This window comes from Biomphalaria glabrata, chromosome 1 (assembly GCF_947242115.1).
Source record: "Biomphalaria glabrata chromosome 1, xgBioGlab47.1, whole genome shotgun sequence".
Lineage (NCBI taxonomy): Eukaryota > Metazoa > Mollusca > Gastropoda > Planorbidae > Biomphalaria > Biomphalaria glabrata.
This window is the reverse complement of record NC_074711.1, coordinates 24,855,880-24,871,429: the sequence shown is the minus strand read 5'-3', so window position 1 is coordinate 24,871,429 and position 15,550 is coordinate 24,855,880. Positions and strand designations below refer to the sequence as shown.

At 32.0% G+C, this 15,550-nt stretch overlaps 2 protein-coding genes across 4 annotated transcripts in view; one reads left to right on the top strand and one right to left on the bottom strand.

The window, feature by feature from the left end:
* The window catches only part of LOC106078405 (thrombospondin type-1 domain-containing protein 4-like), a 42,678-nt gene extending 38,276 nt beyond the window's left edge, over positions 1-4,402 (top strand). For all 3 annotated transcript variants that reach the window (XM_056029730.1, XM_056029719.1, XM_056029724.1), the window contains 3 exons: positions 656-827; positions 1,430-1,567; positions 2,102-4,402. In XM_056029730.1, coding sequence (XP_055885705.1) covers positions 656-827; positions 1,430-1,567; positions 2,102-2,211 — 420 coding nt within the window. In that variant the 3' untranslated portion in view covers positions 2,212-4,402. The remainder of the gene's footprint in view (positions 1-655; positions 828-1,429; positions 1,568-2,101) is intronic.
* Positions 4,403-4,882: 480 nt separating this feature from the next.
* Positions 4,883-14,919, bottom strand: LOC106078403 (serum response factor-binding protein 1-like). The gene is made up of 7 exons (XM_013239260.2): positions 14,697-14,919; positions 11,043-11,131; positions 10,757-10,829; positions 10,190-10,258; positions 7,817-9,384; positions 5,130-5,179; positions 4,883-5,024 (listed from the first exon to the last, which is right to left on the bottom strand). Exons 1-7 carry the CDS (start codon positions 14,772-14,774, stop codon positions 4,906-4,908), a joined length of 2,046 nt encoding a protein of 681 aa, XP_013094714.2. The 5' UTR covers positions 14,775-14,919; the 3' UTR covers positions 4,883-4,905.
* Positions 14,920-15,550: the final 631 nt, after the last annotated feature.

Genomic DNA, 15,550 nt, shown 5'->3' with positions numbered 1-15,550 from the left:
AAAATCCAAATTCAAAACTAAATGACAGAGCAGCAGATTTCGAAATCATTTCTATTGCCGCTGAGGAGTGACACCAAATGGAACTGATTGACTTACAAAGCCAGACTTCCCTGCTTGAGAAATTTCGAGCAATATAGACAATAGATTTCTACGCATTGATGTCCTCATAAACTTTGCACATATGCGAAAACAATTGCTGGGTATGATCACAATGTTTACTAGAACTTAATTTAGTAGAAAAACTTTCAGTTACAAGACGCCTGAAACCATTGTTACATATTGACTTATGGGTGTAAGTAGATCTACAGCATACATGGGATTGTGATAAAACTATTTAAAATGTTTTAGTCTCTATTTCTTTTTTTTATCTTTCGTTAATGTGGCCCGCGACACGAGTGTCGGAAATTAAAATGGCCCGCAGGCCGTATAAGGTTGGGCACCACTGGTCTAGATATATATGTACTTTAATTGAATATACTTAATATATTATTTATAAATTAGTCGGATTGACACTTTATTATATACTGTCTTATGTGCTCTTAGTTTAGAATGTTAAGAAATGATAGCATTATGAAACTATTTATGCAATGATTTCAAATGCTGTGGTTTAGTTCAATGGTAGACGTAATATTAAATTGAACTTCTACATTAAAAGTGCTCAGCAACATGTGGGGAAGCGTACCGTACCAGAGAAGTTCGTTGTGTTGAAGATAACAAAAGAGTGTCAGATAGTTGTGATCCATTATTACGGCCTGCAGTGCAAGAAACATGCTCAGCACCAGTGTGTTCACAGCCCAAAGATATTTCCCCAAAAAGCTTGAGACCAGGTATGTTGAAATATTTTTTAACAATGTTTTATGTAAAAAAAAAAAATAAAGGAACTTGTTTAAGAAAGATAATGTAAAAAAAAATTACCCCTTTCAGACCTTGTGATCTATTGGGCAGATTATGTGTAGGTCATCTGTTTCTATGGCTGATGGTTAACGAGTGTCATCTGGCCAGCACAATAACCAACAGTCCTAACATTCCTCAACCAAAGTCAGGTACCCATTAAAATTGGGTGGACTCAGGGGCGGCCTAAAAATCCTGAAATTCAAAATCCCACCTCTCAGTGCAGAAACCAACTGCTTTTACTACTCAGCCGCTGTACTATAGACTTATTAATGACATGGTATATTGTTAATCAACATTTTAAGCTGACACTAATGCAAGTTTTAGTCTCTTTATAAGTTTGGTCACAATATTTTAATTTTGCTGAAAGAATGTGATTGGATTCTAATGTTTTATAAATATGAAAACAAGTGTTAAATATAAATATTGGTGCTAAATGCAAATGCATCAAAACAATCTTGTTTTAACATATTCATTTTGTTTTTGCGATACTCATTGTATTTTATTTCATGTTTTTATTTATCATTTCTACCTATAGGAATCACCAATTCTACAAGAGAAACTCCACAGCATGGAGAAAGAAAGATTGAGGATAGTCTCTTAGAGGATGATAGAAGGGTCCGCTACAGAGGTCAAGCTCAGAATCTCAACAAACCATTTCCAATCAGAAAACATGGTAATTAAATCATTACTATATGAATTATGAAATAACTAAGTTCTGTATACCCCATTTTCAAATGCTTGACTTTGTTTTCTTTGTTTTGCATGTTTCGGATGCTCCTTCAGAGTTGAAGATTATTACATCCTAGCCCAAACCTCCTCCAGAAATCGGGGGAGGGGGGAGGATGGTGTTTGGGCTGGGTTCAAACCTGGGACCATTGAAATAATAATCCAGATGTTAAACCACATGGCCAGGCAGTCATCCTGTATATATATATATATTTTATTTTTTTTGTGCGCAATTCTCTGTAAAATCTTAAGTTGTAAAGCAATCTTCCTTTCCAATGTTCATGTAAAGCATATTGTTATTATTAAGGATCACTTAAATTTGTGAGAAATATTTTCTCAGCAGCAAAAAAAAACCACATTATGTTAATTGCTTTTTAAAAATATACTAGTCGTAAAGTTAATGTCATTAGAGAAAATTATGAGTTGAGTTTATTTAGTTCTGTTCATTGGCTTTCACTATTTAAATATTCTTCCCTACTAGATAAGAGTTGCAAGGATAACTTTCAAAACTGTTTAATGGTGACTCAAGCAAGACTTTGTTCTTACAGTTACTACAGAAAACTTTGCTGTGAATCCTGCCAAAAGGTTTAACATAGCGTAATTATTCTTCAAGTTGTGATTTTCTTCCCAACAAAAAAAAAATGTGTATTGAATTTCTGCAATAGCTAAATTATGTATTTTGAAAAATCCATTCCATAATAAATCAGATGCCACGCTTCATTTTCTTCAATAAATTAGTCTAAACAAATTTAGTAAGCCTAACAACTAAAAATAACGGAAAACTGCAAATACTGCAATGCATTTTTTTAAAGAAGGTATTTACTGTATTTGTATTTGTACTGTTTTGTCTTGATTTGACTCTTTCTAAAATAAACTTTAACTTTAGTTAATAGCATATTTTCACCAAAAAAAAAATATAGCTAACAAGTTGCAGATAAAACCAGTACTAAAATTGTTTATTAGTTTGCAATATACTCTGGTACCTAATGAACATGTAGCACAAGACAACTGCAGGTTTGATCATTATTTATTTAACCTAAGAAGAATAGAAACCTTCCAATAAATCTAAAACTTGCAATAAAAATGTAATGTTTTTTAAATTTAAAAATTATAAAAAGATAAAAATATTATTTTTTTATGCTGAAATGTCACCTTTTTGGTTTTTTTTTATATGGTTTCAGTTTTTTAAACCCTTTTTAGAGTTGATTAAATGTATCAGTTTTGTTTACTGGTGATTCTTACGCTAAGATTTTCATTTTTTTATGGTAAGTCTTTGTAAACATTTAGACAAATTGGTTTAATTGTCCATTGTTTGCTTAAAACAAATGTTTACATGAACTGGCTACCTATTTCTGTTTATGAGCAAAGACAATGTATTCTTTTTTTTGTCTTGAATTCAAATATTTATGTAAAAATTTGTTGGTGCTTATTACTTTTGCTTTCCCAGCAAGGTAAATCTCTTGTATGTACGCAGGTTAATCTATATGTACACGAATCATATTAAGTATGAACTACATGAATAGTTATGAAAAGTAAGCTGTGGTCACATATTAAAAAGCATTATTGTTATAAGTGTATTATTGTTTCTACACATTCACTTTAATGTTCATCTTTGTACATTCATGTAAAGCAAAACATTATATTACTGGTTTTGAACATAATTTTAAGCATCAAGTCAATCTAAACAAGATATTTAATTAAAAACAAATTATGAAAAAGTCAAATAGACACATTAATGTTTCATTGTGTCAAATTTTTTTTTAAAGATTATTTTTATAGTTCGAATCTAGCAAATAAATGGTAATGCATAACACTTTTAAAGAATTACTAAGTATTGAAGAATGCTTCTGTGTTAAAAGTTTTTGGAATACACATTTTTTTATGTACTTACTTTTATGTTACAAAATGTTGATCAACTTAAGGTGGTATAAAATTGATATTTAAATATTTGACCATGTTTTATGTGAAGGGAAAATATGATTTGGTTGAAAGTAAAACGGACTAGCATTTTATTATTCCTTGAAACTGTTAATAAATAAAACACAAACTCGTTGACATGCCACGGGCAGGTATTTTTGTTATGTTTGAACTGGGCAAGTTTTTTTTCAAAGTCAGCTAATGTATTGTACATTTCTGGGAAACACTGAATTTATTTGTTCAAATGCACACACAATTTCATTTTCTTTTGAAGAGAAAAATCATTTATCATTATATTATACGATTCAAAATTGTCAGACAATTAGACTCTAATAGTTTAGTTTTAGTTTTTTTTGGCACATCAGCACAATTCAGGCCATGTCATGCCCGACTCTTTAATGACCATAAGTATATCCAAAAGTTCTATATATTTATTACAACTAAAGACTGAGTTCCTAAAAAAAAAAAAACATAACAAGAATTTTGACATACATCATTGTTAGAAATGATATTAGAAATACCTTCATGTTTATAAATTAAATTTTATTATGACCTATATAAAATCTTTAGCTTTATGAGAAAAATTTTGCTCATTTTTTTTTCCACTTTGTTTATGCCACTGAAATAGCACTACAAAACTATACAGGTTCCTATACAGGTCATTTGTGTACACGATTCCCGTTGGACCTACTGAGGTTAGTGAAACAATCACATTGTCCATTTATTCTTTATTTTGACAAAGTGTCTTTACACTACATGTATGTCTGAGGTTAAGTGCTGTTATTATGAATATATGTTTAATGGAGCTTTAAATGGTGTAAATATATTTTTTATTGTTATTACACAATATGTCTGGGGTTTTTTTTATAAAAGAAAATGTGAACTATTTGAGATAACATTGGTTCAAAACATTTTGCATGACTTTTTAAATTTTTTATCCAGGGATTAGAGTGCAGTTAAGATGTCTAGGTACTAAAGATATATGTATGGATTACAGCATCATCAAACAAGGGAACACCTGTATGGTACTAAGATTAAGGTGTGCTACTGAAAAAAAACTGAGACCTATTAATTTGTATTATGACCGGATTATGACAAGATGTTGGTGTTCAATACTTGTACTTTATATATATTGAGGATGTTGAGCTTGAGAGATAATTTTAAAGAGTATATCTCTCATGTCTCGTTACTGTAGTTTTGTTTCATAGGACTGAAATTGAAATAAAGAAATAGACATTTCATTTTCTTTTTCTTTTTACATATTGTTGTAAATGATTGAATGTTGCATGCTAATGCATGTAAGCTAAAGTTTGAATGATTGTAAACTACAGGGGAAAAAAAACACTTTTTATACACTTGCAATAAAGTTTAATCATCATCATTAAATGTAATTTTTTTGCCTTTAAATTCAGCAATACCACTTTGTTCAGCTTTCCGTTTCCTGCTAGCCTCCCATGAAGGATGGAGTTTTTCACTCTTGATGTTAACTGAAAGAACAACCCAAGGACCATTAAATAAGACTCAAGCTACTAGCACACTAATAGCACTAACTACAAAACAAGGAGAAACAACATTACTTTCAATTATTTTACCTTTTTTAGGATCTGAATCTTTCCTTGTATTATTAATACTGTTTTTGTCCCTTAGAAATAGAAAAAAATAAATATTGAACATATTGAAAGAAGAAGAAATAACAACAACAAAAAAAAGAAAAGATGTGAATTATAAGATACCTCCAAGTTTTGTATTCTATATCATAATGAAAAGTTTTAAAAATGAATCTGAAAATTAAGGACATATTGTGTTAGTAGATCTATGTGTGTGAGAATAGGGGAAGGATAATAAACAATTAACAAAAGCTTAAATCTATGAATATACTGTATTTTTGAAAAGCAAAACAAATAGTTTCAAACATTTGAGACTCCATTGGCCTATTTAGGGACTTTATTTATTTTGCCTCATTATTCAGATTAGCTATAGCCTCCCTTTCTTTCCTCTCCACCAAACTAAAAAAACAAACGTACAAAACCACACCCTTATAGCCTGAATGAACATCATGTTACTAATCTAGATAGATTGCCATTCTCTTACAGAAATAAACATAAGAATTCTTTTGATTTTGCTTGAACAACTAAATACTTTAATAGGAGGTTTACATGAAAGCCAGGGTGGTTTGAGATGTAAGAGTTTTTAAAATAGAATTGCAGAGAACAGAACATGAATGTATAAACATCATCTGCCTCTATTATGACAATTCACCTTACAAATATTTGGCATGACCTACAAGTGTAACTGACAACTTTAAAAAAATAATGGTGAAATAAGTCACCTGGCCTCCTGACAAGTACTGAAGTTTACTTGGCAATAATATTTACAAACCTTCTGTTTCTAAAGGATGGTTGTATTCCAGATACCAAAAACTATTCAAACATTTCTTGTACTGCCTACATTCCATCATAAGTAAAGACTGAACTATACAACAAATTTATGTTCTGGTTGATAATATTATGACAGAAAAAAGAATATGTTTATTATTAGATAGTTGTGACAGATGAGGCCTCCATCTTGCTTTGGGAAAGAATGCACTCTTGGACTTATTTGTTTAATTTATTAAGAGATATCAATTACCTCTACATTTAAAAGACAAAAATTATGAAATCAGTAATGAGGTAAAAAGCTAAGCAATGTATAATCAAATGATATGTCACTAGTCAGTAGAAAAATCAGAATGATCAAAGTTGTTTAACATGCATTGAATATTGAACAGAAAAAAAATGAGATGTTCTACACTATATATTCAATAAAAAACTATTTTTTACAAAAAACGCATCAGACCTTTTTCACCTCTAAATTTATGCCTATAGCAAGAAATTATTTGTGCAACTTTTGTGGGCAATCATCACATGCAAAATTATAAATGGCCCCAGGAGATAACAAATTGGAACAATCCATGTGGCAATATGGATTTATAAAAAAAAAAGTTAGAACCAGAGGCAGACTGGCTATATGGGCCAAAACATATAGACCAATAAAGAAAAAAATAATTTTGGCAGCGGTTTGATACCCAAAACGGAACAGGTTCAATTTTTGTTCGTTTTACAATTTCGTCGGAATTTCAACCCTAATATCAGAAACTTTAAACTGTATTTAATATCATCCGCAAAATGTTAGACTGTTCTTTTTGCTATGTACCAGCAAAATGAACTTCAACTTAGCTTTCGGGTCTTCAAGGTTGTTGTTTGACCTAATCATTTTGCTGGTCAACATCACACTCCCAATTGTTTGTTTGTTCCTTACCTCCCCCATCTTTTAATGGATCCATTGACAGTGTTAGCAAAAAAGAAGGAAAAGAGAGTTTAAGTTACAAAAACTTTGATATACCACAGAAAAAATGGGGGTGACAATTAGCTCTTTAACAATAGTTTATAGATCTGTAAGTTTAATTTAAGACACAGCTGCGAAATTGGATGGCAAACTTGTTATCATGGACTTTTCTTAGAGCTTATATACTTGCCAGGATGCTTGCATAAAAGAGCATACTAGTGAGTGCATTACCAAAAACATAAAGCTTCATTTTACAAATCTGAAAGGCAGAGGGAATAAGGACACAATGTTGTTGAAAAATGTGTCTTAGAAAGCCTTGGAAAGCTGATGAACGCTGCTATAGGCAGAGAAATAAATGACTCAAGAATGTTTTCACAACCAATATGACACTACTAAAGATATCACATGTAAGGATCAATGCTCTATTGTTATTCATAATGGTATGATGACTGAAAGATTGCTATTATTAATATACAGTCATGTATCAAGTGCATCAACTGTTGTTGGGATTGAAAAAACTTGTTATAGGTATTTCGTGTTAAAAGCCTTTCTAAGTGTTATGCTTTTTTCTCTCTAGTCTTATAGTGTAAATAATTTGTAGACTACCTACAAATACTTTATAGAAACCTAAGCATGTTTCGGATGCATTATCAAACTTAACATATTTTGCAGAGAATTAGGCCTACTATAGGATGTATCTAATATGACATGCCATTTGTTGGCCAGGTTTTATGGTAATTCTAGAGTCGATTTTCATACCCAATCCTTCCCTGGTTAGGGCCCCAACATACGAGTTACTGACCATTAATCTACTAATCATTAAGGTAACAGAAACAAGGCATTAAAATAACAAAGTAGGTAGCATGAATAGATAATTATTTCAAATGAATGCAAAAAACGTATTTGTCTGCTTAAAAACTCATATAACAATACAATTATAAAAAGTATACCATACCTACTAATAGTTGCAGAACTCTCTCTACTGGAGTGTTTTGATTTATCAAATCGTTTTTCTCCAGCAGAATGTTCTTTAAAGCTGCCTTGTTTAAAATCTCCTTTTTTAGAAGTATTTTGTTTCAATGGGCCTGATCTTCTCTCACCACCAAACTTGGTGTGACCCCCTCTCTTAGCAAATTTACCCTGTCTGGCTGACTTTTCAGAACTTTTGATTTCTGGATTATAAAACATAGATCCAATTTTAAATCTATCATAAGATAAGTCATCATTCCCAATGTCATTGTCATTCAATAATTGATTATCTTCAAGTCTGATAGCCATGCTGTCATCTTCATCACCACTACCAAAGAAAGGATCATTCACTGGTTTCGACTGGGCTTTCAACAAAAACTCTGGAATTTGTTTCTCTTTTTTCATTTTTTTCCCTTCATTTTTTTTGCTACTGCCAGATTTTACTGTTTTTTTGATGATCTTTGCATTTCCTTCAGATGCAGAGTTAGAAGACTTGTCATCTTCAGTTTCTTCATCATCATCATTTAAACTTGATGCACCATCATCATCAGTTTTATCATCACCAGAACTTGAGTCGTCTTCACTGACTTCTTCACCAGAGTCATCATTAGCGTCAGAAAAATCTTCATCTTCTGAGCTTGTATTATCATCAGCAATTAGAATCTCTGAATTTGAGCTTTCTTCTTCACTAAGATTTAACTCTTTCACCACACACTCTTTACTCTTCTTTTGTCTCATGTTCTCTTTACTTTCTTTCTCTGTGTCTTCACATGCTATAGATTTCTTCACAAACTCTGCATCTTTGTTTTCTAGTTCTGAATCAGTTTCAGCATCATCAGAATTAATAGCTTCTGAATAATTACTATCAGAGTCACTGCTGTCAGAATCATAATTTGTAATATCTTCCTCTGAAAGTTTTAGTTTCATCTTAGAATTATTTATTTTTTCTTTATTATTTTTCTTGTCACAAACCTCATCAATAGTATCACTGGAAGAAATTTCTTTGCTGTTCATCTTACTTTTTGGTAATTTATTAAGTGTATCTAATTCTGACTTTGAACAGGTTTCTAATAAAGAATCTGTGGTATTAATATTAGTTAACTTGGAACCATCATCATTGTCACTTAAGTTAGTTGAATCACCCAGAGACTTTTGATTGCTCTCTGATTTCGATTCCTCTAACTTTGTTAATGTATTTACCACAGTTTTATGTTCAGGTTTGTCTGACTCAGTGTCTTCAGCTGTTTTTCTTGTTAGTTTTTTATTTTTTCTTTCAAATTTTATTTCTGCCTTCTGGAGACCTTCTTTTCCAAACCTCTCTTGGATGTAAGCTTTTGTCATTGTTTCTGCAGCATTCATGTTTTCCACACATTTGGAAAGCTTCTTTTGTTTCTGCTTCTTAGTTTTGAACCTCCTTCCTGTTTGTTTAATGAGTAAATATGCAGCCAAGTCCTGCCAATCAGAATGCTGTTCTCTGAAATCAGATACTACTTTTTTCATCAGTGGGTGATCAGCAAGTCGACCAAGTGCACGGGGGCCAGATGACAAACTCTCCTTTAACAAAAGTCAAATAAAACAATAAGTAATGGAAATAACATTTTAAAAAAGCATGCAGCTTAACATTTCATAAAATATTTAAATTATTATTATTTAATCATAACAAGCTTTATAATCCTAGAGATTTTTTTAATTATGCATTTGAAATTAACAATTAAAACAAAACGACTTATAAAATTCTAAAATATAAATAATAATATTTTTTAAAATAACTGATTTTTTTTTAATGTATTCTTTTCTAGTAGTTTAATGTAACTAAAATACTGCGTAGATGTTGAATTGAACAGTTGGTTTTGATTTGTCTTTGTATAATACAACTTGCTTTGAATGGAATAAAGCAAAACAAAGAATAAAAATTCTAAACATTTTACCCCCTTAAATACAATAATAATTGGACAGGTCCAAATATTTAAAATTACAATAGTTAAGCCAAAATGATGGTATTTATGGTATTATGAACAAATTAACTTATTCCTCCCCTCAAGTTTCATGCTCTTTAAATGGCCAGCAGTTAACTTGAAATTAACTTGATTGGAAAAATCTAAAACTGTGACATGACATGAATATCCCAACTATTCCACTCAATGATTGAAAGAGAAACTAAGAAGTTCAAGACAAATCTAGCTCAATCTAGAGATATTTTAGTTAGTCCGGTCCAAATTCATTTACCAAGTTGATAATGTTTTTTTCTTTTGTTAAGAACTCTGACAAGACAAATACATATGTATCTACCTCAACATAATTACAAGAGTGATGTAATACAGACTGAGTGGTAACAATGTCATCTAAATTCTAAAATTACCTTGCACACATCAGAAAATGTTCTTGTATTGGCAAGTGCATACTTTGAAACTTTGTCCTCTTTTAATTTCTGTAATACAATGTTGTTATATTTATTTAGATAGAAGATAAAAGTCAATGAAAAAAAAAGGTCAAACAAACCAATAAAAATTATCACTTTCCTTGTTCTTATCTTATTTACCTTAAGACGTTTTTGAAAGAAATGAAATAAAAACATTTTTGATGTCTTTTTAAAATTATTGACAGACATATTAACCAGTAGGAGAGTAACTATGACTGGAGGGGTGGGGTAATTATTTCATGTCAAAAGTGCTCTACTAATTTTTAAATTGTAATTAGATGGTTGTAAATAGATTTTCTATGCAATAAATATAAAAATATGTAATATAAAAAAAACTTTCAGCATCTACAATGTTTTTAGCATTTCATAAAAATATTTTTTAAAGTAATAGCAATGTATATATATATACATACATATATGTATAAAATGTACTTATAAAAACAGTTCTTATACTGATGTATAAGGTTAACAAGCCAATAATAATTTTTTAACATTTTCAACATTTACTTTAATTGACTCAATTTCCTCCAGAAAGCGTTCGGCCTTAGACAAATTTTTTGACTTCTGCTGTTCTGTACCCCTAAAAAGAAAAAGATTTAAACTAAAGAATAGTCATAAATATCTACAAAGCAAAGCTAAAATCAATAACATTTAATAGTCCATTTACAACAATTAGGAAATAGTCATTATTCCTATTATTTTGATTTGAAATTATTTCAACACATGATTTGAAATAGAGTTAAGATTAAAACATTACTTTAAAAAGAATTATTTTTTTTAAAACTATAATTACTTTTTTTTCTTTAAGGCAGCAATATGTCGGCAGAGTTTGTTGATTACTTGTACTTTAGTGCGTCTCACAACTTGGCGCATATTTACCACCTGAAAGTTGAAACAAAATATGGATAGTTATTAATCATCAATATCTTCACTATGCTTTATTTTTTCAAGGATATTTTAATTTTTTTTTATTATTATATTTTTATATATATATATGTTAGATTAATCTAGAATCTAGACAATACTAGATCTAAAAATTCTAAATCTAGATTCTATATTGATCTATATAAATATATAGAAATTTTTTTTTCTCTTGTCTTTATGTTTCATCTACTAGTACTACTCATCTAGAATAATCTAGATCTAGACTAAACGATCATGATTATTCTTGATACTGATAATAGATCAATAGAACAACAGGATAGCCAAGGCAATGGCCACCATGTCACGGATGCAGAAAAGAGTCTGGGACAACATATTGCTGACTAGCAGTACTAAAGTCCTAGTCTACCGGACCTGTGTGTTGAGCACCTTGCTGTACGGAAGTGAAACATGGTCAACCTACTCATGGCAGGAAAAAAAGCTGAATGTTTTCCACCTCCAATGCCTAAGGCGGATCTTTAAAATAAGGTGGCAAGATAAGATAACCAATGAGGAAGTGCTACAAAGAGCAGGGTGCCAGGACATCCGCTCTGTTATCAGCAGCAGACGCCTTGGCTGGCTTGGCCACGTTCATAGAATGCCAGTAGGTCGACTTCCACAGGAAGTATGGCGATCTAATAGAAGGCAGGAGAGCCGCTGGTCGCCCACTTTTACGTTATACGGATGTATGCAAACGCGACATGAAGCTCTTCAAAATCGACACTGGCAACTGGGAAGAGGTGACTCTGGACAGATCCACATGGAGAGAGAGCATAAAGGAAGGGTCACAGATTGCAGATGTCATACACAACAGAAGCAGAAAGAAGGGTGAAAATGCAACGGCGCCTGGTGATTATATATGCCCAACCTGCGATCGCAGCTGTGTATCAAGGATTGGCCTCTTTAGTCACACAAGAAGTTGCAAAGGGAAAAGATCGTCTCTCGAGACGTAAAATGCCACAGATAATAGATCGAGAATCTAGAATAATCTAGATCTAAATTCTAAGTAGTCTCTAGGCTAGAAGTAGATGATCTCTACTACTACTCTAGTTCTAATCACTATGACACTTGACTAGTCAGTCTAGGACTAGTCTAATAACTTAACCCATTAGCTCCTTCTGCAGTTGGAAACGTTTTCCCGTTTTTGTCCTAAACCGTTGTAGAACGTTTCTAAAATCCCCTATTCAATATACTTGCTTTAAACTTTTTTAAAGAAGATTTCTTCTAGTCTCTTACATCTTATATAATACAGACATTACTTCAAAAAAGAAGATGATTACGTCCTACGCGTCATGCATTTAGTCATGCATATTAACCAATGACTTAAATTCTGCTAAGTCACTGGTTTTCCTGGCTAGCTCAGGCAACCCATTCCATGCTCTAATAGCACTAGGGAAGAAAGAGTATTTGTAAAAATTTGTCCTAGCATATGGGACGAGGAATGTGCCTTTATCTTTGTGTCTCATTGCAAGCGTGATTACAAATCATTGTGAAGATTACCGATTCTATTTTTAATAAAATCAGAAAGATTTTTATATTTTAAATAATTTTTCAAACGAACACGCCCATAGGCACCATAGCTCCAGTGTATAAGTATAAGCCCCCACGTGGGAAAATTGGTATTTTTAAAGCTTATTTATATTCTCATGGTATTAAAAGTATATATTGTTCTATTTTTTAAAGTTGTTTGTTTATATGTAATAAAAATGATTATGTATTAGATAGGGGTGCACCGGATAGTACTTTTTGATATCTGGCCGCAGCCGGATATAACCGGATAGTACAATTAGATATTCGGCCGGAGCCGGATACCTACATGACTCAAACAGCTCGTTTTACTGAAGTTTTTGCAAATCTTCTATATAACATACCTATATTCATATTATTTTGTTATTTACTTTCTTACTTTAAACTCTATCACTGATTGATAAATTAAAATGAACAGCATTTTTTTTTACAGATATGCTTATCATAAACTAATCTTTGTAACATGAGATGGTGTGTGCGTATGTATTGTAAAGTAGAATGTGGGATAACTCATGCAGAATATATAAACATATATGTAATTAATGTAAATCTTTCAAAGGTAAAGTTCACTCTTGGTTTTATAGCGTAAATCTTTCTTAAGTACAATCTAAGTTGTAGCCTATAGTGGGTAGATGTTTGTGTTCATGTATTTGACACCATCAACTTGTCATTAGGCTCATGTTTTAAAGGCCACAAACCGCTTCTGGTTTGTATCTAATACAGATAATGGCTTAGTAAATATCTTAAGTACAGCAAATTTGCAGCCGTATGCTGGCCATTAAATTTTGTACAATGCAAAACATAGTTGCTTCAGTCAAATGACTCATTCAACCAATGGGCAGTTAAACCAAAATATGATTTGGTGGTATTATCAGCTGTCCAAGTGTCCGTTGAGAAAGCGATGCTTTTAGCATCAGATAGCATTTCACGAAGCTTTGAGGAAATATTGTCATAGATATCTGGAATAACACGTTCTGTAAAATATTTGCGACTAGGCACAGTGTATCTTTTCTCCAGTACTTTTAAAAGTCCAATAAATCCAGACTTCTCAACTACTTGGTAAGGTTCCATGTCAGTTGCAATCATCTTTGCTATGGCCAAGTGAATGCGTTTAGCATTATCACTATTAATATCCCACAATTTAGCTTTGTCTAAGACCTCTTTAATCCCTGGTTGCTGCTTGTGAGTGAGGCTTGACGAATCACTGGAGCTCGTAGACGTACAGGCACAGGCAGTGATATTACTTGATGCTGATTTCAATGCAGTCATTTCGTTGAATAAGTCTGGGTGTTTCGAGCGTAGATGACTAATCATAGTGGTGGTTGAGAAGTCTTTAGGTTTGCTGGTTTACCACGTGACAGACAGTATTACTTTACAAGAATTGCAAACTGCTTTAGAGTTGTCCATTGTTTTGACATTAAAGTAATGCCTTGTCTTTATAATAAACGATGTTTGGTGCATATTCATAAAGGCTCTATTTTTAAGCACATTATTTTGTTTTCATATAAACATTAATACATTCTATAACAGACAGTAATGGAACTAGGTCCACTTTATGCATATTAAATTATGTACTTTTTACTATCCGGTTTACTATCCGGTAGTGATATCCGACCGGAGCCGAATAGCACCGGATAGTAAAAAATGGCGGATATTCGGCAGAAGCCAGAGCCGGAGGGACTATCCCGTGCACCCCTAGTATTAGATCTAAAATTTGATTATTTTTTTCAAAATAAATATTTTTTAGAATCTTTTTAAATTCGGGGTTATCTCTCTTTCAAGTCTTTGCTTAGCGCCTGAGAAGGGTTTTTCCTAACCGGAGATAGATCATAGGAGCTATTGGGTTAATAAGTAAATTAAATAACTTTATAAGACATAAAAATAAAAGACACTAGAATTAGAATAGATCTACTAGTCTAGTTTTCTTTTAACTTACTGACTTACTTATTCATATTGACTCAGTTGAGTCAGTTACTAACTTTTTAAAATTAAAACTCACTTTATTGTTCAAGCCCATCATGTCAATGGAGGCTGTTTTCGCCAAATCAATACTTCTAGAATCCACGTCCATTGTCATTGTTACAGCCTAGATTTATAGCTGCCTAGATAACAAAGAGTTAGATCTAGATCTAGATCATACCCTAGATTCTAGATTAGATTAGATAGATATCCTAGACTAAATTATCACCACAAAAATAACATTGCGAATGTAACAATATCGTAGTAGCCTCCCTTTATCACAGACCTATATTTTCGTCCTTGGTGGGGAAGGGGGGGAATATCGCATTAATCTTAATCAAATTAATTAATATGAATCTGGATATCTGACAAAAGTGACCAATTTTGAAAAATCCTATACTCTTAACCGAGCAATTCTTGTATGTATATATATTTGTATATAAATTTTATTTCGAAAACTGTTGTAACGATTTTCTTTAAAATTTCAAGGTACAATGTATATGTTTGTAAATGAGAAAAAAATTCTCAACTCATTGGCCACATTGCGAAAACTAAAGGTCGACCATCTTATAGGTTTAAACATGTTTCATTATCGTAAAATTAATTTTGGCTAGGCATCTTTTTATGAATAAAATGGTTTCGAAGGACGCCATTAGAGCATGGAATGGGTTGCCTGAGCCAGCCAAGAAACCGTGTCTTGGTAGAATTTAAGTCATTGGCTAGATGTATGACGCTTAAGACGTAATCATCTTTTTTTGAAGTAAAGTCTGTATTATTTGCCTGGTCGTGCGGTTTGCGCGCTGGACTGTCATTTGGATTTATCGATGGTCCCGGGTTCAACCCTTGCCCGCTCCCAACCCCCGTCGTCCTGCGGGAGGTTTGGACTAGGAAGTA

Coding starts and splice junctions, on each gene's coding strand:
- LOC106078403 (XM_013239260.2), bottom strand. CDS start 14,774: ATGACAATGGACGTGGATTCTAGAAGTATTGATTTGGCGAAAACAGCC. Junction 10,830..11,042: donor GCTGCCTTAAAGAAAAAAAA/GTAATTATAGTT, acceptor TTTTCTTTTTAG/GGGTACAGAACAGCAGAAGT. Junction 5,180..7,816: donor AGTTCTGCAACTATTAGTAG/GTATGGTATACT, acceptor TCTATTTCTAAG/GGACAAAAACAGTATTAATA.